The 23,032-nt window shown below is 43.1% G+C and overlaps 2 protein-coding genes across 4 annotated transcripts in view; one reads left to right on the top strand and one right to left on the bottom strand.

The window, feature by feature from the left end:
- Window positions 1-280: 280 nt before the first annotated feature.
- Window positions 281-18,329, top strand: Prkar1a (protein kinase cAMP-dependent type I regulatory subunit alpha). 2 transcript variants are annotated; one of them, XM_041635798.1, is made up of 11 exons: window positions 281-420; window positions 3,511-3,693; window positions 8,368-8,538; window positions 9,253-9,344; window positions 9,524-9,585; window positions 10,512-10,558; window positions 11,352-11,510; window positions 13,265-13,325; window positions 14,397-14,518; window positions 15,287-15,368; window positions 16,101-18,329. In XM_041635798.1, the coding sequence occupies exons 2-11, from the start codon at window positions 3,517-3,519 to the stop codon at window positions 16,271-16,273; spliced, it is 1,146 nt and encodes a 381-aa protein (XP_041491732.1). In that variant the 5' UTR covers window positions 281-420; window positions 3,511-3,516; the 3' UTR covers window positions 16,274-18,329. The 2 variants fall into 2 exon arrangements, with proteins under 2 accessions (XP_041491732.1, XP_041491731.1); XM_041635797.1 differs by lacking the exon at window positions 281-420 and adding an exon at window positions 671-829.
- Window positions 18,330-21,715: 3,386 nt separating this feature from the next.
- Window positions 21,716-23,032, bottom strand: part of Fam20a (FAM20A golgi associated secretory pathway pseudokinase) — a 52,039-nt gene continuing 50,722 nt past the window's right edge. For both annotated transcript variants that reach the window (XM_041635972.1, XM_041635973.1), the window contains one exon: window positions 21,716-22,355. In XM_041635972.1, the coding sequence (XP_041491906.1) occupies window positions 22,091-22,355 (265 nt within the window). In that variant the 3' untranslated portion in view covers window positions 21,716-22,090. The remainder of the gene's footprint in view (window positions 22,356-23,032) is intronic.

The following is a 23,032-nucleotide window of genomic DNA, read 5'->3' as shown; positions in this document are numbered from 1 at the left end:
GACGCTTGACAAGGGCTCAGATTTCTTGGACCGGATGACAGGCCGAGTCCGGAGCCCCGGCTATCTTCGGGGCCTACTCAGGATGCGCAGTCTGTCCACCACGAGCATCCCAGCATCCGCTTGCGCTCAGCTGTGGCAGATCCGCCAGGGCCTCCGCCTTCTCTAGGGCCTGGAAAACAGCAGGAATCTCCCCCCCTGCCCGGCGTCCAGAACACCCCCTCCCCCTCCCCGCAGGACCCAGGGCGGAGTCGCCCACCTGTCACCAGAACGTCCCACGTGGGTCAGCTGGAGGAGGGGTTGAAGGGAGGGAGAAAAGGCAGAGGCGTGGAGGGAGGCAAACGTGAGAGGAACGGAGGAGAGAGGCTGAGAGCTCCGAACAGCAGAAGAATCTAGAGGACCCCCTAAGACACCTAGAGACAGGTAAGGATGGGGCAGGTGAAAGAAAGGAGACAGAAACTAGGCTTGCGGGAAGAGGAGGAAAAGATGGGAGCGAGGAAGGGGTTGTGCACACGCGACGAGATAAGATGGATAGATGCGTTGCAAGTGAACGATTCTAGCCAGAAGACAACGGGCTAAGGGTGGGGGAAGGAGGAACCCAGGCGTCTGCCCCTTTAAGGTTGCCAAGGCAACCGCTCTGGCCAGAGCGAGGCGCATTGACGTCAGTAGCCGAGCTCTGATTGGCCGCGGTCGGCTCGTTTCCGGTGGAGCCGTCGCCGAGCCGCTATCGCAGAGTGGAGTGAGGCTGCGAGCTGAACCCTGAGGACGCCCGGTACCCCGGCAGCCTCGCCCCGTGCAAGTCTCGCCCTCGCCGCCGCCCGCCCGTCCGCAGGTGAGTGCGGGCCCGCGGGCTGCCCCGGGAGCCAGCGGCCGCGATGCCCCGCCGCGCGTTCCTGGAGGCGCGGGAGCGAGCCAAGATGGCGCCCCGGGGAGCGCGCTGCGGGGGGACGGCCGCACCCCCTGCGCCTCCGAGGCGGCCGCAGGCCTCGCATTCCCGGGTCGCATCTGCACCCCCTCCTCCTCACGGGGCCCTAGGCCACCCGTGTCCCCCACTGTCCCGCCCCCGGCCTTCGCGTCTCCGTCTCCCCAGCCCTGCGCGGCCTTCGGGCCTCCCTCGGCTCCCCGGCCGCCTCCGCCCCCGCGCGCCAGCGGCCTCCGCGCTCGTCCTCCCTCCCCCACTTCCTGAAGGACAACAGCTCGATTTTTAACCGGAATCCGCCACGGTTCTTCGTTCTGGTCTTGCTACTCGGCTGTAGTCTTCATCTCCGCCCGGTCATTTCTGCGCCTGGTTCCCCTCCCCTTCGCGGGCTCGTCCCCCCTCCACTCCTCCACTCGGTGATTTCAGGCTCGCTCCCTTTCCCTTTGTCCCCCCCCCCCCTCTTCACTTCTCCTTTCCCGAGTTCCACCCCCGCTCCCCCCACCGCCTACCCCAGCTTTCCCAGGCCTCCTGCTTGGCGTCCGAGGCCTCCGGCCTGATGAGGGATGAGGGGTCGCCCTTCTGCGTTCAGTGCCCATGACCGTGGCCTAAGTGAAGTGAAGGGCACTCTCCTGCCCTCCCTCTCGAAAATACGCGGCGTCTGTTAACCCCTGCAGCTCAGTCCGGGTGCGGGGACAGCCGGTGACTCGAGGGAGCCACAGTGGTTAGGCTTCTTGAGCAGAGAAAAGAAAGCTGGAACCAGATGGTGACCCCCAAGGCCGTGTTAGTGTTCCTTGGCTTCTTTCAGGGGCCAAGCAACAGGCTCTCAAAGCGTTTTAAATATGTCTTCCAATGTAGCCCTTCTGAGAGCGAGAGTTTCGTTAGAACCGAATTTTCTCCAGTCTGCCCACACAGTAGACAGTGTGGTGATGGCTTTGAAGTGTTTGTTTTGGAGGGTAGCTAAGTTGTTGGGCTTTGAAAAAATAAACACAAGTGTGGAATTAGGACATACCCGATTAAAAATATTCAGGCCATGAAATTAGATTACTTGGGGTTGGACATGGTGACTGCAGTAATTTGGGGGGAGTGTTTGTATGTCTTTACCAGCGCCACCTTTTTGGTCTTGGTAATGCATAAACCATTTTCCACTCATTAGGCTCACTTGAGCCATCTTTACCGACCAGAGTTCAGATCGGAGAACGATTCCTCTGAACAGTTAAATATACATGTACTGGCCTTCTCGAAATAAGACTAGTTGCTTTGAACCATAAAAGGTCAGTGTTCTGCACGTTCCTGGTGGCCTTCGGCGTTTGAAATGGAGAAAATTCCACTGGAGTAGATTCTACCTTGCATATGGTTGTCGGACCTGGAAGCAGGGCGAGAACAAATGCTATCTTACAGTGAAAGTCTTCCCTTTAGAGTTATTCTGAAATACCAGTGGGCCTGCCTCTGTGGTTTCTAATTTGTGAGCCTGTCCTGGAGCCACAAACTTTCCCCTGGTCTGTTACTTGCTTGTTACTGACTTTATCTTGAAAGTTGTCAAAACAAAATGATAACAAAATAGCACTTTGAAGTAGTTCTTTATCCTGCAGTTTCTTTTAATTTCATAGGTTTACTTTGCTGGTCTGTGAGCATTTAATCTGAAAAGCCATTTGCAGAGTGGAGAGGGAGTCAATCATCTTTTAATCTCAGGTGCTTAGTAATTAAGAGGAAAACTGAATGACAGCAAAGTACCAAGCTTTTAATTCTGTGACAGTTTGGCTGCCCATTATTGTGTTTCTGTTTCACATTAATGTAGTTTGGAATGCAGGCAGTTTTATCTATTGGGCCATCCTGCAAGCTTCAATGTATTTTAGCATATTCCTGTCCAGATGAAGGAAATCTTAGTTTGCTTGATAGAGTTTATTTTCTTGTAGTACAACCTTTTCAACTCTTTCCACTGGTAATTGTATTACCATCTAGGGCTGGAATTCAGTGAAAGATAATGGAGTGAAAGATTGCTGAGAAAAGGCACCCGAAGCTTCTTTTGTGTTTCAGAAAATTTGATTCCGCTAATATTCGGCTAATCTGCTCTTTTGCCCTGGTGGTTTGCTGTGTGACATTAGCTGTGCTCAAGGGATGGGAGGTGTGCACAGGGGAGTGTCAGATGTTCCTCACTGTGCTCTGTGCTTTCACTTAGAGCCGACCTGTGCGCCCTTGTAATTCTCCGTCCTGTTTACCGTTTACACATTTCCCACGTCATCATCATGATGTCTTTTGCAAGACTATTACTGAATGAAATTCCCTTAAGGCCTGAGTGCTCAGCACTGCCTTGCTTGCTCAGCAGGGCATACTGGCTCATGCTTCCTCCCAGGAGCTAAGGGTCTTCTCTGACTGTGCTTACTGACCTCAGATTAGGAACTAAATGAAATGCTTATTTTGAAGAATTCAAATTCTGTACATACTTTATATCCCAGTCCCCACCTCCTTTTAAAAACTCTATTGAGTAGGGAAAAGACTGATGTGAATCTGTTGTCTTAGTGAATTTAATAAGTCACAGGCCAAATTCGCGCCTGTACTTTATAGCTTACCCAGCACACCCGTGCTTTTTCTCCTAGAGAACCATGGCGTCTGGCAGTTCTACCACCAGTGAGGAAGAGCGGAGTCTCCGGGAATGTGAGATCTATGTCCAGAAGCACAATATCCAGGCCCTGCTAAAGGATTCGATTGTGCAGTTGTGCACGGCTCGACCCGAGAGACCCATGGCATTCCTTCGGGAATACTTTGAGAGGCTGGAGAAGGTAAAAATAAATGAGGGGAGATACGTGATGACCATGGCAGTTGTTGTTAGGGTTAATGCTTCTGGGTGTTGCTGATTGTGCCTTTTGGGAGAAGAGGAATTCTGACCAACAGTCTAACAGAAATTCTAATTAGCATACAGTGAAGGATCTCTTAGTAATTTTAATCAGAATCTATCACAAATTGAATCAATATTGTTTGGCTACTAAAGGGTTTCCAAACAGTTGGTTTTTGACTATTTTAAATAATACTTAAAATTGACTTTACCAGATAGAGTCAATCAAATGTGGTATGACAGGTATATGAATTGAGAAATAGTTAAAAGCAGTTAGTGCTCTTCAAGAAAGTGGCCAGCTTTTAGTTTCTCCCATCCTTAAAACTACAGTCACACATCTACATCTAGCTTGGGGTGGTGTTATCAAAATAATTTCTGAACTCCTGTTTATTGTTAGATAAGACGAATCAGCTGTATGCTGGGAAGGTAGAGATTGGTAACTGTCAGTTTTACCATAGTTATAATTTTGGTTAGGACTTGTCTCCCAGAAAGTATGCAATTTGATTTTTTTATTCTGTGTTGTTGCATCTGTCATTGTGACCCACAGACACACAGGTTGTACATTTTTTTCTTTTAAAAAAATATTTACTTACTTTTATGTGTATGACTATTTTGCCTAAAGGAATGAATGTGTGTGCTTTACGTGCTTGCTGTTGCCCACCACGGTCAGAAGAGGGAGTCAGATCCCCTGCAGCTAGAACTGTGGATGGCTCTGAGCCCGAGTCCTCTGCAGAGAGCGGCAAGTGCTCCTAACTACCGAGCCTTCTCTTCAGCTTCCAGGAAGTGCATTCCTAAGCAGAATTGCAGTTTTGCACCTTGGATCTTCTACGCCCTTTCCTCAAGAGATGATGTGTATAAAAGTTTGGTTCACCCAGTGTGATCAGTAGTTGGTTTGATTTGCTTCTGTAAATCGTTGGAGGTGAATGTGCCACTTTGCTATGCATATTCAAGTTTTGAAGAGGTTCAGTATACTGGGACTCATTTCTGTGATAGCATATTTAATATCTGACTGTATAGTAGAAATATCTGCAATATTCACATTGGTTTGGGCAGTTTCTTACTGTTGAAGTTTCTATGTAAAAGAATATGCATCTGAAGAAGTATTTGAGTAGCCAGTAAGCAGGTATTTTACACTATTTCCTTGGAAACCTTTAAAATGCTATTGTTCAGAATGATTAGACTGAGGGGAAGAAAGGAAAACTGCTAAGAAGTTCCTCTGAATACAGTCTTGCCACCTTGGGTTTGTAGTAGAAATACTGGCTTTCTCTTACTTAAGCAATCACTAAATAATAGACGTACTTGCCAGGAGTGTGCTCTATTTTGAAATCAAGCGTGTTCCTGGAGATCTGGTTCTGAAATGGGTCACGGTAAGGCGATCCCTCTTCTTTGGACATCAGTAGAATCAAATGAGAGGATTAAGTCGGTGAGACATTAAGTGCCTATCTTTTTATAGGAAGTGTTGAGTGTGTGACACTAATTTCAAAGCCTGAATTAACCACAGGAGTGTTTAAGGACCAACCAAGGTGGAAAGCCACAATGGTTATTGTAGTTTTTCCTTGGATGGGATTTTAGAATTAATGTGCATGGACCTTCCTCCCTCAGTAACTTAGATTATAAAACACCTTTCTTCTATGTTGAGGTTCTCTGTCGACTTGCCAGGGTTGAATATGTATATAATATTCCACTTTGTTTCTTAATTAACTAGATTTTTGACCTTTTAACAAAGTTGTTATTTCATATATCATGTGTTAATTTTTATTTCTTGAAAATGAACTCACATTCTTATCTCCTTCCCTATTAACTAGGGGTTATGTTTCCGGAACCTGCGATGGCTTCAGGAGAAATACACAAAAAGAATAGAGTTAGTCAATGGAGACAGCTGCGTTTTAGTTCAGACCGTTGTGCCTGGAACCTGAGTCCTCTTATGTCTGTATTTACTAGGACTTTGCCTTTCTGCTGGATAAGAGACGTTGTATCTACTACTGTTGAATGTCTCTTGTTTACTAAATACCGTGTGAAGTTCCACAAACAGACACACACATACACATATGAGAGACACAGAGAGAGTCTGTCTCTTTCCCATTAGTTTAGATGTGTAAGCTGGTATTGATACCATTTTGCTGAGGCAGCAATTGAATCTAAGAAGAGTTAAATCATAGCTGTGATCCTAGGAGTTAAGTATTACAGCCACAACATGTAACCCTGGAATTTCAGTATATTTCTTGGTCATGTGCCTATCTTGTCTTTACTTTGTGTATCTCGTTCTCTGTCTGAGTAGAAAGAACAGCCATTATCTAGGGCTTGTTGATCTCCAGGCAGAGAAAGAATAGAAATCCAAGGCCTCTAGAGGCAAACCACAATAGCGTACGTGGTGTGACATGTCCACTTCCAGACTAGCAAATCATGTGCCCAAGTCTCAAGTCTTAGGGTGGGAAGCTTGTCCACAAAGAAAGAAGAGAAGGGCAAGGAAAAACAGATACTTAGGAAAACGTATTTAAAGAGTTGTGGAAACAAATTTGAACCTAAGAGTTTGGAGTTTTAAGCTCAGTTTAGTGCAGAGCATATGCAGAAGAGTTAGGAAAATTACTAACCAGTAAATAGATTCAGAGCTATGAGAGAGACTCACAGCTGACTGACAGTAGCGGAGTGAGGCTGTAAAATGTGTCGTTGTACATACTAGGAATTGATGATCTCAGGAATGTCTGAGTCATCAAGATTAGGTTATATTCAGATTGCTGTTTTATAGACTCACTGGAATCCACAAGACTTAAAGTCAGAATGTGTTTTTTATTTTAGAATTATCTTTAAAATTTGGTTAACTAGAATACAGTCCCAAATGATAGCTCATTTGTGAGGCATGTATGTGTAGTATATAACGTTTGTGCATGTAGTGTATGTTAGTGGGTGCACGTGTGTGTATGCATGCATGTAGAGGCCAGAGATTGATGTCAAGTACTCTCTATCTTTCGAAGCAGGATTCCTCACTGAATTTGGAGTTCACTGATTGGCTAGCTGGCTAGACTGGCTGATTCAAATGCTAAAGGGATCTGCTTGTCTGCTAAGATGTGTGTACACACACTTAAGTCTTGGGGATCTGAACACAGGTCCTCATGCCCTCATGTCAGGCCTTTTACCACCTCAGCCATCTCCCTAGCCCCTCATTTGTGAATTTTTAAATGAAGATTTTCTGCAATGACAATGGCTAGTTTGAGGGGTAGATCTTTTTTCATTGCTTTTATACTTGGAACTTAGGTGAGTGTTTTAGTTCTATGCTAATGTGGGATAGGAAGGTCTTGTTAGTTACTAGGATGACCTGAATGAAATGAGAGTCAAATGAGTCACAGACCGGAATCGTGCCAGTATAGAAGGGTTCACAATGACAGGTCTTCCCCGCCCGTTATTGCCTCTGTGTGTAGCCAGTGTTCTGGAGGTAATCTCTGGGCGTTTAAAGAGGCATTCATTTCTAAGAGTGGTTAACTTTCTCTTTGTGTATGTGTGTTTGTATGTGTCATATAGGTAAGTGTGTGGAGGACGGAAGACAGCCTTTGGGTCCATTCCTTAGTAGCCATCTGTCTTGTATTTTTGAGACAGGTCTCACCTTGGCCTGGATCTTCAGTGAGCTGGCACTGTCTCCTCCCCAGTGATGGGGTTACACATTTGTGCCACGTCTCTTTTTCAAGGAGGTTTGGAGGATGTAACTCAGGACCTCATGCATGCTCAAGCACCTGACTGCCTGAGCTAACTCACCAGCTAACACAAGGGCGACACCCAGTTGTATGAGTACAGTGGAACCATTGCCACTGATCTTCATTTTGTTTTTTTTTCCAATGTTTTATTTTGAAAAACAAAAACAAAAAAAACCAATCAGAAGAATTGTTTCTGTATAGATGTCATTTCACACATAAGCTTGTTTAAGACTTCCAGAAACAGAATTACTAGAATACTAAGTTAAGAAGTAAATGTACTTACAGTAAAATACACTCATGGATGTATTTTTGTTTTTCATTGTGTTTTTTTCTGGTTTGATAATTCTTCACTAGAGCCCAGGCTCTGCTAGTACCTCGGTAGTCACAGTTCTTGCCTTTTGAGATGTATGGAGTCCCTGAATTGATCTGTTTGCCAGAGGCAGGGTAGGAATATAGGAGACAAGAAATGACTATCTTAAGGTGTGGTGGTCTTCTTCTTTTTTGTGTATGTCACTTTTATTCTAAATTATTTGCTTACTGCTAAGTTGATTTGAATTTGAAAGATGTTTTGAAGAGTCAAAGAATGGGTGAAATGAGTAAAGAAATAGAAGATAACACTCTTATTTTATTCCCTTAAGGCCCAAGAACTTTTTTAGTAAGAGGCTGAGTAGATAAGAAGTCCTTGTCACTTTTCATGTGACTTGGCTCAAGAAGCACCAATGGCGTTGCCACTAATAAAGTGTGTTGTGGCACTGAGTAACCGCGCTGGAGTGATTTTTCTCGGATTTTACTTTGTTGTGTGCTTCACCCCACCCCCATTTGGAACTGACTTGTTTGTTCTTTTGTTGGTATTGGAGTAGGTTTGAAGTGAGCTGGGCTGTCACTGGGATTTGAGAGTACCAGCTTTCAGATTCTGAAAAACAACTTTCTTTCAGGAGGAGGCAAAACAGATTCAGTGTCTGCAGAAGAGTGGCACACGCACCGACTCCAGGGAGGATGAAATCTCTCCTCCTCCTCCCAACCCAGTGGTGAAGGGCCGGCGGCGCCGTGGTGCCATCAGTGCTGAGGTTTACACAGAGGAAGATGCTGCATCCTATGTTAGAAAGGTAGTTTGATATCTACATGCTGGAAGCTGTTTCTGAGGCCCACCTTGTTGTCAGCTCTGTTCCTTTGATGAGTACATATTCTATTTCAAAGAAAGACAAAGACATAGTTGTTAGCGCTCGGGAACAGACGTAATAGCTCCTCAAGAGAGAGTGGTGATTATAAACCAGTGAGTAATTGCATCTAGGCATTGCTGATTCCCATTCTTGCAGCAGAAGTGGGCAATACTCCTTTTTCTCTTAGTTCATGCTGTCAGCCTGGTTAGGGAAAGGGTATGACACCGTGTGATTCATGTTTTGGCTTTTAACCTTTATCCTACAGGTTACATTCATCCTGCTCCGCTCTTCCTCATAGTTTGCCAACATTGAGTTAGGTTTTGTGAAGCCAGCAATACTGTATGATCACAGTTCACAAAATGATTGTTGTAAAATAGTTTTGCCTCAGAATAATGATCTTGGTCTAGGTATTTTTGGTTTAACTTGGAATTTTGTTAACTTGGAATCAAGTACTGACCTTTAAATATAAGCCTGGCTCTAGGCAAGGGGATTAATCAGTATTTATTGAGTACTTTGTGAATCATACAGGTGAAAATATTTAACTCAAAATAGCCTGGTTTAGATACGATTATGTGGCATGGTGTTTAATTGAAATGCAAGATGCACACATGAAATGTCTTTGGTTTCTAGGTTGTCATTTGGCCTTTAATATTTTTCTAGGTTATACCAAAAGACTATAAGACAATGGCTGCTTTAGCCAAGGCCATTGAAAAGAACGTGCTGTTTTCACACCTTGATGATAATGAGAGAAGGTAGGTGCGGGTACTGGTTACACTTTTCACAGTGGTGTGGTGGTACCAAACTTTTGTCATTGTTGCAAGTTCTAGGCCCAACTGACAAAACTGAGACTCTGAGATCTTTAATGCTAAAGTTGTTTGAAATCTGTAGATGAGACCTGCGAAGTCTAACCCAGGCCTCTTCTGTCCTGCAGTGACATTTTTGATGCCATGTTTCCAGTCTCCTTTATTGCTGGAGAGACGGTTATTCAGCAAGGTAAGGGCTGCTGTGCATTGTGATTATAGAAAAGGAGGTGAGATGAGGCATGCTCTTTTTGTTTTATTGGAGTCTGTTTACCTCATTGGCCTTTGCATTTTCTTCTTTATTAAACAATTCTCTAAGTTAAAAGTAATGCTTTCTCTGTGGGATCAGCATTTCTGATAACTTCACTATTAAAGGGAATGCCTATCTTGTCATTGTATTTTGTACAGAATTTCAGAACAGTAAGTCACATGTTCTTTTTATTGGTTTTAAGATTAAATAAATAAGCAAAACCACTCACAGTCTGCATCATATAGCCCATCTGTTATATGGTTCTGTGCCTCCTACAGAATCTTAACCATTTTTGCTCATGTAGACTAACATGAATCTTATTTGTTGAATATTTTCTTGTTTTCTTATTCTTAACATTTTCATGAATCTTCATAAGCCAAATCTTTCCCCATTTTGTGGCAGCCTAGCCTTTTATTACTGTTGAGTTGTTTGTTGTATTTGTACATTGTATAGCAGTTAACTTTTATGTGTAAGTGGCTTATTGTTTTTAAAATGACGTTTTATTGATTTATGTTGTCTATATGTATGTGCACATGTGCATGTGTGTGCTACAGCATTGGGTTGTGGAGCTCAGAAGACACCTTGAAGGAATTGGTTTCTCCTTCCTGCATGTGGGTCCCAGACATCAAACTCTGCTTGTTATGTGTGGCAGTAGGTGCCTTTAAACACAGAGCTGTCTCATGGCTCCCATAAGTGACTTTATTAAAAGTACAGTTTTAAAAGATATTGGGAGATGACCAGAAGGAGTGATTAATTTCATGTCGGTCTTTTGAAAAAACCTTGCTTGTTTTTCCCTTAAGTTCAGTCACTTAGCTTTCACCCACACGTTGACTGTTTTGTTAATGATCTGACTTTTTACTCTCTTCCAGGTGATGAAGGGGATAACTTCTATGTGATTGATCAAGGAGAAATGGATGTAAGATTTAATAATAGCAAAAATATGTTGCTACTTTGGATTTTTAACTTTTAATTGTTAAGCAATAAGCATAATGTTTGCAAGGGTAGATTATTATGGCCTTGATAAGTCAATACCCTCAACACTTGTCAAGTATTTTTATGACACAAGCTTTTTATAGATGGCTTGTCTGTCCATACATATTGTTCACTACTTTCACTGGGGTAGCAGTTGAAAATGCATGTATGCTGTGGTGTAAGGAGAGCGTAGGGCTCCACTATGGGATAGTACAGCTTTTAACATTTCTGTTTTTTTTTTTTTTTTTTGTCAGTGAAATGAGGATAAAAATCACCTCATTCTCGTAGATTATTAGGAAATTCAGTGACCTAATACACATAAAGCCCCAGCACAGCTTTCTGTAAATGTATGTCATTTGATACTGATGGTGTCTGAAGATTCTCTTGGCATCGGCTAGGGTGCCTGTATCAGATCATTTGACTTGGGAACTGGTAGTGGTTTTGCTCTGCTCTGCCCTGCAGATGTATATATAGTATGTATATATATAGATATATAGATATAGATACATATATATATAGATATATAGTATATATAGTATATATAGATGTATGTATAGTATGTATATATAGTATATATATATATAGATATATAGATATATAGATATATAGTATATATAGATGTATGTATAGTATGTATGCTCTTGTTTAAAACAGGGTCAGAATTCTTCCTTCTGGAAAGTCTGAGAACATTTGTATATGTAGATAGAAACACTTTTTTGCTGTCATTTTTATTTTAGGTCTATGTCAATAATGAATGGGCAACCAGTGTTGGGGAAGGAGGGAGCTTTGGAGAACTGGCTTTGATTTATGGAACACCTAGAGCAGCCACTGTCAAAGCAAAGACAAATGTGAAACTGTGGGGCATTGACCGAGACAGCTATCGCAGAATCCTCATGGTAAGAGGCTGAGTTTTTAGAATGTGATTTAGAATTCTGATGCTTTTTATCACCAAGTTAAAATAATGCTTTCCCTACCTTTAATGGTTGAATAGTTTTGTGTTTAGGTTAATATATCACTTGAGACAAGGTTAGTAAAACAAAAGTTAGGTCAGGAGTAACCAGAGAAACTTCTGTGTGTGTGTGTAACGATCATTTCCTCTTAGCAATCTGCTAGTGGGTGAATCTTACTTAAAATCACCCCCCTTAGATTGCCCACTGGATTGGTTTTAAGTGCATGTGGTCATTTAAAGGCATTCAGAAAGTCATCTTTTCTCAACTGAGACGAGGTTATCAGTAATAAACGCGTGCTGCCTTCTTAGAGGAACTCTCAAAGCAGTAAGGCCATGGAGGCATTCTGCTCACAGTGAGACTTCTTGAGAAATTTGTGATAATCTTACAGAAGAACTCTAGATGTTTTAATTCCCAGTGAACGATCCTGATGTTTTTTTAAGTTCCTGATGCTCATATGGCTGTTTGAAGATACAGTCTGGGGGTTTCATATACCAGGCAGCTCACACACACCTATAACTCCAGCTCCAGGGGATCTGATACCCTCTTCTCGACTGCATGGGCATTGCACTCGTGTGTACAAACCCATACTCAGACATACACATAATTTAAAAAAATATGCCATCTTTTGTGTTTTGAAATCTTTGTGTATTTCTTTTTGTTTAAAATGTTTTTCCTTATTCGTTGACAGTTTTATAGTCCTGTACCTGAGAGAGAGGGAGTCTTGTCCCTCTCCCACCTCTGCATATATTTTCCACCAAGTTTCGTTAGTGCTGCTGGAATTCACAGTGGTGCATGGGCAGCTTTGCAGCAGCCACACCCCTGCAGAAAGCTGACTCTTCTTCCCCTGGCTCCTGTCCGTTTTCATTAGCTCCTTAGCTGCAGGCCCCCCCTCCCCCCCCCCAGTTTTCTATTCTATGTGCATTAAAACCCATGAACGAATGTTCAAGTCCCTTATCTAAAATGACAACATTATTTGCACATAATCCGTGTACATAGTCTGTATATGCTAAACCATCCAAGCTTAGCTGAGATGTTTAAAGCACAGTAAACATTGTTTAATATATTATCAATACACTCTGTAGGAAACAGGAAGAAAGTCTGCCTGTTGAGCAAGTGTGTCACCCCTCCCCCCATAAAACTTTCTGTCTGCAGTTGACTGCAGATGTGGAACCTGTGGCTATGGCGGGCAGGTGGTGTGTGTCATATGCACATGTGTACCTTACACAGGTATATGTAGTAGTACTGGGGTCATTTATCTTGTGTGCAAAGTTTGTCTTGAGCACATACAGTATTCTTGTTTTCTTCCAAGTATACCCAGTAAACTTTGTCTTAGATGAGATCTTAAGTTAGGACTGTCTTCCTCACTGCAGGTGGCAGTAGTGTCCTTCCTGCCTGCAGCCTGTGGGGAAGGAGATAGTCAGCTACACTGTTGCCATGCATTGGCTGCTTAGTTGGCTTTTTGGAGAGCTGCTTGGCACTTCACCTTGATAGAACTGTTCCCTCCCTTGGGCTGCACACCTGCTGCTGCTTTAGATCCTAACAGCTTTGTGCAGAGCTGCACAGGAGCTCACTCTTCAGAACAGAAGTAGCAAGCTTTGGGTTTACTTTTTCTTATTTGTGCAAAATGAAAATTAGATTATTTTGCAGTGTTATGTGATAATTGCATCTCTTTTGGACATGCCTTTTTTTTTTTTAAACAGGGAAGCACTCTGAGAAAGAGGAAGATGTATGAAGAATTCCTTAGTAAAGTGTCTATTTTAGGTGAGTTTGGAAAATTATATGAAGAATTGATAAATTGGAGAATTTGTGATACTTGGCACAGCTTTTTACATAAGTCTTCAAGCTCATTCATGTGTTTTCATACATGTTTTTGTTTGCTTTTGCTAAACATGAACATGTAATTTTGTCAGTGCTGAAAGTTTGTCTAAGCTAACAGTAATTTTAACGTGTATTCATTTAATTTGCTAATAGATGCCAAACCCTGTAATTAGACCTGGGAAAAGCTTTCTGGTGGTATAGATGCTGTTTGTTCCTTTTACAGGAGCAGGAAGCTCTCAGTGTCCTTTGTGCTCTGGACATTTACAGTTATTCCTGCTTCAGCTTCTGTCCTGCTCCCAGGAATGGGTTTTGTCTGAAAAAAGTTAGATATCTTTGTTGGTCTCTTTTGATAAGATTCAGACCTGTTGAAATTTGAAAATGAGCAGATTAATTGGATATACCTCTTGAGATTTCCTTACATAGACTGGGAGATGTTAAAACCTGTCCTGTGTAGGGTGTGGGTGATCATTTTTCCCAGATGACAATCTGATGTTGTTTTGTTACAGTGATTTATTTGACTTTCTTGCCTTATTTGTCCTTTATTTTAGTGTTTTGAACATTAGTTGGGTCTTTGGGAACAAAAGTTACTTTCTCGCTCCTTATTGCTCACAAGGTAAACTGAGTTGAGGGGTTAAATGGATAAGTTACTTCTTTGAACCTTTGGAGTGGTGTGTGGGGAAGGTATTACTTTGGTTACTTACTTGTAGATTTGCTGTACTTGATGCTAATGTTCAGAATTGCATTTTCTTAGCCATTTGCCATGGGATGCCATTGATATAAGCTAACTAGAGTTAAAGGAAGACTCTGAGGCTATCTGTAGTTAGAGGAAAGTAGTCCTGCTGAGACAGCAGTGACTGAAGACACGTGCTGTTGCCAAGCACCTAGAACAGTCCTATTGGGATGTTGAGTGGGGATGTTATTTGGTTGTATCTCTGTAGAGTTTGCTTTTGCTTAAATTTTATTATTTTTAAGAATTCCAAATACATGGAGAAAATCTGGATTCTTGTCTTTCAGAGTCTCTGGACAAGTGGGAGCGTCTCACAGTGGCTGATGCATTGGAGCCTGTTCAGTTTGAAGATGGACAGAAGATTGTGGTGCAGGGAGAACCAGGGGATGAGTTCTTCATTATTTTAGAGGTACAGAGCTTGCATTTGACTCCTGATAGTATTGTTCACCTAGAGGGAGTACAGCTGATCTGATTCATAGTTTAGTTTTAGGGCTACCTGACAGTTTTATTTCATAATTATCTTTTACTTCAGAATATAACTTTGTGTTTAGGCTGCTACAGTTTTAAAAGAATAGAGCCAGAATTCTGGAAGGGCTTTAGACACAATAGGTGATATTATTCTTTACCATGCTAAAAACCCCCTCAACCGTAGTATGATTCTGAACCATTGTTTAAAACACAAGTGTGTAGGCTATTGGGTAATGATTTACAATTCTAAAGTTAGTGTTATCTGAAATAGATCTACCTATAATCCTGCTTGCTAAGCAGGTCCAAATAGCATCTTCAGAGAGAGAACTCTTGTCACACTGCAAATGCAGCCATAGAAGCATGAACCTTGAGTGTGATAGTCTTACATTTTATTTTTTAAAGACACAAGCAAGCTTGGGCTTGGACCTTTACATAAAATTTACTAACCCAACTCCTTTTTAAGTGCTTGAGCTTGATAAGAACCTTGATAGCGGGGTCCTGGTTAAACGGAAATCACAGGGTTGGAAGTGTGGGAGAGGGGAGGGTGACGTGATGACCCCTCTTTGATCTTTGACCATTAGTCCACAGACAAGTTGAAATAACTGCTGAGTCCTCCCTGCCCTTTGCAGAGTAGCTGAGATTGCACAGGTTCTTTCCATTTCCCTCGGTTAGGAAGCATCTATTTAGCTTCCTGCTGATGTTATTACAGGGCACAGCGGCTGTGCTGCAGCGTCGGTCAGAAAACGAAGAGTTTGTTGAAGTGGGACGACTGGGGCCTTCTGATTATTTCGGTATGTTAAACTTCTTGACAACAAATACATGGATTAAGTATCTCTTAGTTTTCCATAATTGGTTTTTGAATTTCTTTTTTACTTATTTACTTATTTTTGAAGCAGAATCTTTCCTGGAACTCACCCTGTGAGTTGTCTCCAGGTTGCCCCCCAAACTCACAGAGATCCACCTGTCTCTATTTCTAGAGTGATGGGATTACATGTATACACCTCCATGCCCTGCCTTTGTTTTTGAGATAGGGCCTCAGATAACAGTGCAGGCTGCCCCTCTTTAGATCTACTGCCTTAGCCTCCTAAGTGTTGGGATGATAGTCATGGTGCCTGCTGGATTTCTTAACCTATACTCTTTTTTGTTCTCAGAGAAATACTGTAAGATTTAACTTTACTCAGTTAATAAATGGACATGGGGACACATAAACTCACACCTGTGTCTTATGTAGCCTAGATGCCTGGGATTCACTGTACAGTGAGGCTGGCTTCCAACTACTAGTCGTCTTCCCGTCTGTCTCTACCCTTTGAGTGTTGGGGCATGAACTGTTGGCATGACTGACTGACTGTAAGGACTTTATTACCTACCTGGTAGTTGGCAGTATTTTTAACAAGCAGTTCTTGTGGGCCTCTTAAGTTAGTAGAAAAGTAAATTTTTGTTCTCATTCTCAGAAGTGGACCCTTTAAGGAAATGGCTTCCATAGCTGCTGGTTTGGTCTTAGCCATGGCTCTTCTCTTTTCCAGGTGAAATTGCCCTGCTGATGAATCGTCCCCGGGCTGCCACAGTGGTTGCGCGTGGCCCTTTGAAGTGTGTTAAGCTGGACCGGCCTCGGTTTGAGCGTGTCCTTGGCCCATGCTCAGATATCCTCAAGCGAAACATCCAGCAGTACAACAGCTTTGTGTCTCTGTCCGTCTGAGATCCGCCTCTGTGCCTCTCTCCCCGTCCATGCTTCACTCCTGCAGACTGCTTTCTCTCTCTCCGCAGCGCCAAGTGGCCACTGGCTTCACAGCTTCTGTCTCTTTATACTACAAGTTGCTTTATTGCACCATTTTTTCATTTGGAGCATTAACTGAGTGCTCATTCACAAATAAATAGAGAGTTCTGTGGACTTGGCTCTTACCGCTTCTCTCTGTGCAGTGCTAGTGTTCCACCTGGGCAGCGAGTGCCATGCTTTTTGGTGAGGGCGGTCCTGCACCAGTGAGTTACCATAATGTAATAACAGTGCAGGTTTTAAGTGACACAAATTTCCATTTCCATATGACACAAGTGACATACGTAGACTGTGGCCATGTTTGCTGTATTTCTTTATAGAATAAATGATTTTTAACCTTTAAAGAATGGTTTTAAAAAAAAAAATCCTAGTACAGTAGAAAGATATCTGCCTGTAATTCAACTAGTTGAAGTGTGGGAAATGCCCATGTTTTGCTAATTGCCAGACAGAAACTAGTGCAGCCCCATCAGCCTGGTTTTGTTTGTATATTGCTAGTGTTTTCTTCTCCAACCCTGAAATATTTGCTGTGACTGACTGTACCTGCCTTTTACGTTTGAAATCAAGTTGTAGATGGCAACTGCTGGGTTGTGACTTAACTCAAAGATTCTGATGATAGCTACTCATCCAGCTGGTGCCAAATACTGATGATGATGTGCAGAGTTGTGAGTGAGAATTTGAGGGCTGCACCTGTTAACTGTGCTAACTGGTGTGAGCGTTCGCAGTTACTGATCCTAGGAGATTGGGTTTAGGGAGACTAGACAGAGACAGGACAAGCCCCAGATAAAGAAATGGAGGCAGTGTTGCTGAAGGTGGGTGGGGTCAGGTGTCCAGAGACAGGAAACTTTGTTCTTGAGGTAGTCTCTCTCCCCGGTTTATGTTAATGAGGGTGGGTAGGATGGCTCAGACCATCCTGTTGAGGGTCCTGCCTTTTCCTGTCTAACCTTGAATTTCTCTGGTGAACTTTATTGATTTTTGTTTGTATGTGTCTTTGTGCATTTTTTTAAAAAGTAAACTTGTGTTTGAGTCTTCACTGTATTTCAGTATTTTCCAGCCTTATGTGTTATATTATTCCAATGATAACCCAACAGTTTATTTTTATTACTGTTATTTTTTAAACAAAATTTCACAGTTCATTACTAGGCACGTTGTGATTTATGTGCAATGTCGGGTTCTGTATGGGAGTGACTACAAGCATTTTCCGTGTGCGTGCAAGTGCTTCTGTTCAGTAAGCCCCTCCTACCCGTTCCCAGTTAACTTAATTGGTTCATTTCTTTTTTTCTTGATAGCGTGAAAGGCTTTTAGGTTGTCACTGACTTGGGAAAAAAGTTTGATTTAGGTTTTAGTGTGGGGTAAAAAGCTACCTTGTTGCTGTTTCTAAAATTTCCATAACCTATATTAAATGAGGGTTTTCTGTACTTTTGTGTTTGGCTATCTTTTTTATATTTAAAAATAAAAATTACTATGTTATTAGATTAAAGCTTAATTTGATATTTGTTTAAATGCCAAAATGTACTTAAATGAATGATGTAGAATGCCATAAAATGCATTTTCATGTGTATATATCCCCTTTGTTCTTGTATACAGAGATACACACCTGCTTTCTAGAGAGTTCTACTCAAATGCTAGCTTGCCGGTTACTCCCTTTGTAGTTTTCACTCTTAGACTTTTCAAGATAAGTCTAAATTTAAAAATTACCACATTTAAAGCTTTATCTTTGTGCAATTTAAATATCAGTCAGCAGTCACGGTTGGCAGACTGTGTCTTTGTGGACTGTAGGCACCATTATCTCTGGATGGTTGAGTGACTTTGGATCTGCTGAGAAAGCGGAGATAGCCAAAGGGACAGTGGCTCTTTTTTTTTTTTTTTTTGGATACTAGTCTGATATACTGTGTGCTAATCTAATATACGCTGTTCTTTTGTTACAGACTGTCTCAATGGTAGGTAACGGAATAAAAAAGATTAAATAATTTAAATTCTTAAATGAATCAGTTTTTCTTTTTTCCCTTATTTTCTCTCTGCTCCTCTTGAGAAGCTCAGTGGGCAAGAATGAACATGAATTTTGGGATTAGTGGTTTGGTAAAAGTATTTATTTTTTAAAATACATTCCAATTCAGTTTGTCAAAGGGTGGATCTCAAAACCTTGCTGGGTTCATGGGTACATGACAGATTCACCAGCAAGCTGTGAAAGGAAGATTCTGTCCAAAGTCACAGTTTCCTTTTTCCAGGACAGACCTGTGTGCCTTGTGAATTACAGACTTGCTGAGAAACTTGGTTTCTACAGCAGCAGACCTTTGGTTAGTGAGATCTGCCCTTTAGCTACTTAGAGATATGTTTGTCTTGTACATAGCAAGCCTGGTTTCTAATGTTTACTCCTCAGGTTTGAGGAGTGAGCTAATGAGTTAGTTACTCAGGGTATTGGTACCTGGGATCTGCACGTGCCGGGAAGCCAGCGTCAGTGCCCGAGTTCTGCTTTGTAAGGTGTACCTTGTACTTCAGAATTCCCTTCCACCAGCCGAATGGTCCTCAGCATCATCTAATCCTTCTGTATAGCCATTGCCTGGACATTTTAAAACTGAAGTAGCACAGCGTCAGTGGGATTCTGTTCTGTTGACTTGTATCACTTTATCTCCAGCCACAAGTGGTTGGACCCTAAGCCCTGGTAGTGTTAGGAACACTGGCTGACTGTTTTATAATTGGCCCTCCAGCATGTATGTCGTGGTGAACCCCAAGTATCTTCATTTTGGGGTATTTTCATAGGAATCACCATTTTTGTATACATACACAGCTAAAATTGGTTTTTTGGCATAACCAGAGCTGTGACTTCATTGTGACTCCCTGTAACTAAAACCATCCGTGGGTTCATTTTCTTTGTGTAAGAACTAGATCGACTAGCTTTGTGATTTTAAAAAGTCGCCACTAGATGGAGAGCTTTTTCTTTATTCTTCGTTAATCCCAATGAGTTGCAACCGGTTCTTGGTCTGCGGCTTCCGTGTTTGCAGGTTTGCCTGCTTGGTACAGTTTAATGTGAGCCTGAGATCACTACACCAGCAGCAGCATTCTTGGAGGACTTGAGATTTAAGTGTGACCTGGGCACTATACCGCCTGCAGCGTGAGCTGAGCAGTGAAAACAGGCTTCTCGAGTGCACGCTTTCCTACCCAGCCCTAAAGGATCTGCAACCTCATTTTAGCAGTCCATCGTGAATGTGTCACTTTTGGTGTGTTTTCACGCTTACCACTATCCCTAAGGATAGTGCTCATGCGTTGGCTCATGTTCCCGAGTGTGAGAAACTGTAGCTTCCTGTGAAAGTGTAGAGTAGGCAGATGCAGTGTTAAAAGGACCGACAGTGTAAACCGATGCATCTTGACCACACAAGGTGAGATTCTGTAGTTCTGAGCTGGCGAATTTGACTAGAGAGTCCTCTGAGCGGAACTTGGCTTTTCTCCTAGGGACAGTAATAATCTGCCAGTTCAGCGGCCGGGGGTTTCATAGGACTGAACTGCTGCATACGAGAGTTGGCTTGAGGTCTAAATTATCTGGTTTTTGAGAATGCTGTGGCATATCCCTCCAAACTGGTTTCTCCCAGTTCATACAACATATGGCCTTCGTCTGTTTCATTTGCTTGTCAGTGGTAGCATGGAAAGTTTTCACACAGACTCAGAATACTTTTTCGTGGGAAGTTGAGCAATGATTGGGCATGAGCAAGCCTTAAGAACTTGATACCTCTGAGAATGGAATGCTTTTGTTTTCTGGCGTTTTTGAAAAATGCTAGTCTTAAGGGTTTTTTTGTTGTTAGAAAGATTGAATTTTAAAAGTAAAAGTCTATGTAGTTATTCAGCATTATTTAACAGATTATGATCAAATTCAGTTACTTGGGTTTTGAAAAGTAGAGCAGAAATTTTCTAGAATGTTCAGAAACTAGTCTGTGTCAAGGGATGGTGTGTTGGAGACGGACTGCAGCTCACCTGAGACTGGTGGAAAGTCTCAGCCCTTTCTTCTTTGAACATAAGGACTCCACACACACACACACCCATTCTTCAGTGACTCCCTAGTGCTTCCCCCGTGGGGAGAGCAGAAACGCTGATGATAGGAAGCCGTGCCTCTCATGAAAGGGCCTCCCTGGATGGGAGAGTCTTCAGCACCATGCTTCCTCTGTTAAAGAGCTGAGTTTTGCCTTTTTTTCTTTCCGTAGCCCAGACCAGCTTTCTCAACTTTACACTTTTGTCTCAGTCCCTCAAGGGCTAGGATTTGCTCGCATGAGTCACAATGCCCAGCGTAATTTTTCTTTACAGCTAACAAATTTAACTTCACAAACTTTCCAAAACCATAAAATGATATGATTTTAATCTTTTGGGAGCCTTAGTTCTCTTCCTTGCACATTGGAGGCAGGGAGTTGTGCACATTCAGGAGGGTTGCGAACCTGTGTGTCAATTTTCAGGCTGGTAAAGTGTCTGGGGCATGGCAGGACTTCAAGGCGAACAGAAGCAAGGTTATTGAGCAAACTGGATTTAGGGATTGTGCACCCGTAATGTGGGGTGCTAGGATGAGTCAGAACCATCCACTGCAAGACAATCACGATGACTCATGCCTGTCACCCAGGCACTTGGGAGGTAGAGGGGAAGATCACAAGCCCTCAAGTCAGAAGACCAAAACAGTGCCACCCTTGTCTGTCTTTGGGCATATGTAGAGGTCTGACCATTTCTAGTTCTTGACTTTGCTGCTCTTTGGGCTGCCTCTTCCTTCTTCCCTCATTCTTTTTGATCCTCTGGCCTTTATCAGAAGATAAAGTGACCCGCTGAAGCCATTTATTTTTACTCGGCTCTTCACCCGTGCTATCAGAACTTGCTGCCAGTTTCCCCTGGGTGTCGACCGTCAGTTTTGACTTAACCATGTTATTTTCTCACTCAGCCTAGGCTAGCCTTGAACTCACTGTGTAGCTGAGGATGTCTGAATTTCTGGTCCTCCTGAGTGCTGGCCTTGTGAGCATTGCCAGCCTGCTTGGTTTTATGAGGTGCTGGGGGAATGGGAGGGTCCAACCAAGGGCTCTGCATCTGCTAAGCAAGCACTCGGCCGGTTGTGAGCCACACAGCTCCTGTTGCTGGTACTCTTCAGACTGAAGTGCCCCTTTTCTGAGCAAACTTACCTTTGGTTAGTATTGCCAAGAAGTTACTGGAGAGTGACTTGGTGGGGATTATTGTATTTAAATAGTGTTAGGGACTGGAATGTCAGTGGAAAGGGTGATTTTTTATTTTTGCGGCAACTTGAGATTTATAGGTTTTAGGTCTGTTTGGGAGATGAGTTTTTTAAAATGTGGAACAGGGAGTATACTGTACCTGCATATACAGTAAGGACTTGGAGGAAGCCACTTGTCCACTTGATGTCCCTTTATTTGACATGGTAGAGTAAAAACTTCCCGGGAACAGGGCCTCCACACCTTCCAAGCCTGGCCCAGCTCCGGGTTTCACAGTGTGCTCAGAAGACAGTCCACAGCCTTGACGGAGCCAGAGCTTGCTAGGAAGACAGAGCCCCAGCCAGTGCACTGTAAAAGCAGTGACCTCCATCCAAGGGTAAAGATAAGGCTTGGTGGATCCCATTTGCTCTTTCAAAGCATCCCTGCCTCCTCCCTGAGCTCATGACTTGGCCTGCAGCACCCCAGGGTGGAATGGGGCAGCAGGGGCCCACACACCATCACCCGTCGCTGGCTCCAATTGTGTGTCCTGAGGTTTTACCCTTATAGCTAGCCGTTAGCTTGTCAGATTAGCCTGGCCAGAGTCTGGGGCTGACTGCTGTGTTCGGCCATCAGCTACGACCCTCTGTTCCCCGTGGGCCTCTATGCAGTCCTCTACTGTCTTCAGGATGATTTGGAGTCTGCGGTCCAGGGCCAGGAGGTGGGGTTCTGTGAGGACAGGGGCAAGCTGGTCTTGTAGGAGTGACTCCCGCATCACGTCACTGAGTCTGTAGTCAGCCTGAGCCAGTAGCTGAAGGTGCAGAAGGGTTTTCTTTTTTATCCTGGTGAGACAAAGCCAGTGGGACCAGGTCAGCAAATTAGGGAGAGGAGCTTGGTCTGCACTTGCCCAGTCCCCACCAACAGCTCTTGCAGCTTGTATTCTTGGAGATATTATTTCTAGGCAAACACAGTTCAGTGAAAGCCACGTAGAAAAAGAACTAGCAGTAGGGCAGCAGCCGCCGTCCAACCGTCTTTAGTCAGGAGTTGCCAAGCTGTTAGCACTCTGTCACATCTTTGTGTGTGTACGCGCACGCATGTGTGCGCGTGCGTGTAAGTCAGAGGGCAACTTCGACTTGGTTCTTTCTACCATGTGGGTCCTGCAGATCAACTCTGGTCCCTTTACCCACTGAACCGAGGACTCTAGTAATTGTAATGCCATCCATGGTGATGCTAAGCCATATGCAATTAGTCTGATGGTGATAACAGAGTCAAATGAAGTGGCACTTGAGTTTGTTTATTTTTATTTTTACTTTTTTTAAGATTTAAAGCTGATGGAAGAAGCTTCCAGTAGGTGAAATTGTTGTCTAAAAATCTAACCTCCACTTGGCAACTTCAGAATGTGTCTCCTGCGTCAGATTCTAATACCGTAGGAATGACAAGCCACTAGGTCCATTTTGACTTTAGAGTTTTGATTTCCTTTAGACTCAGGCAAGCAGCATAACTGGCTGATTTTGGATAC

Source organism: Microtus oregoni, unplaced genomic scaffold (genome assembly GCF_018167655.1).
Source record: "Microtus oregoni isolate MIOR12 unplaced genomic scaffold, Mior012 000048F_ref0000485, whole genome shotgun sequence".
Lineage (NCBI taxonomy): Eukaryota > Metazoa > Chordata > Mammalia > Rodentia > Cricetidae > Microtus > Microtus oregoni.
Note: the sequence above shows the minus strand (reverse complement) of the source record. Positions and strands in the feature narration are given on the sequence as shown.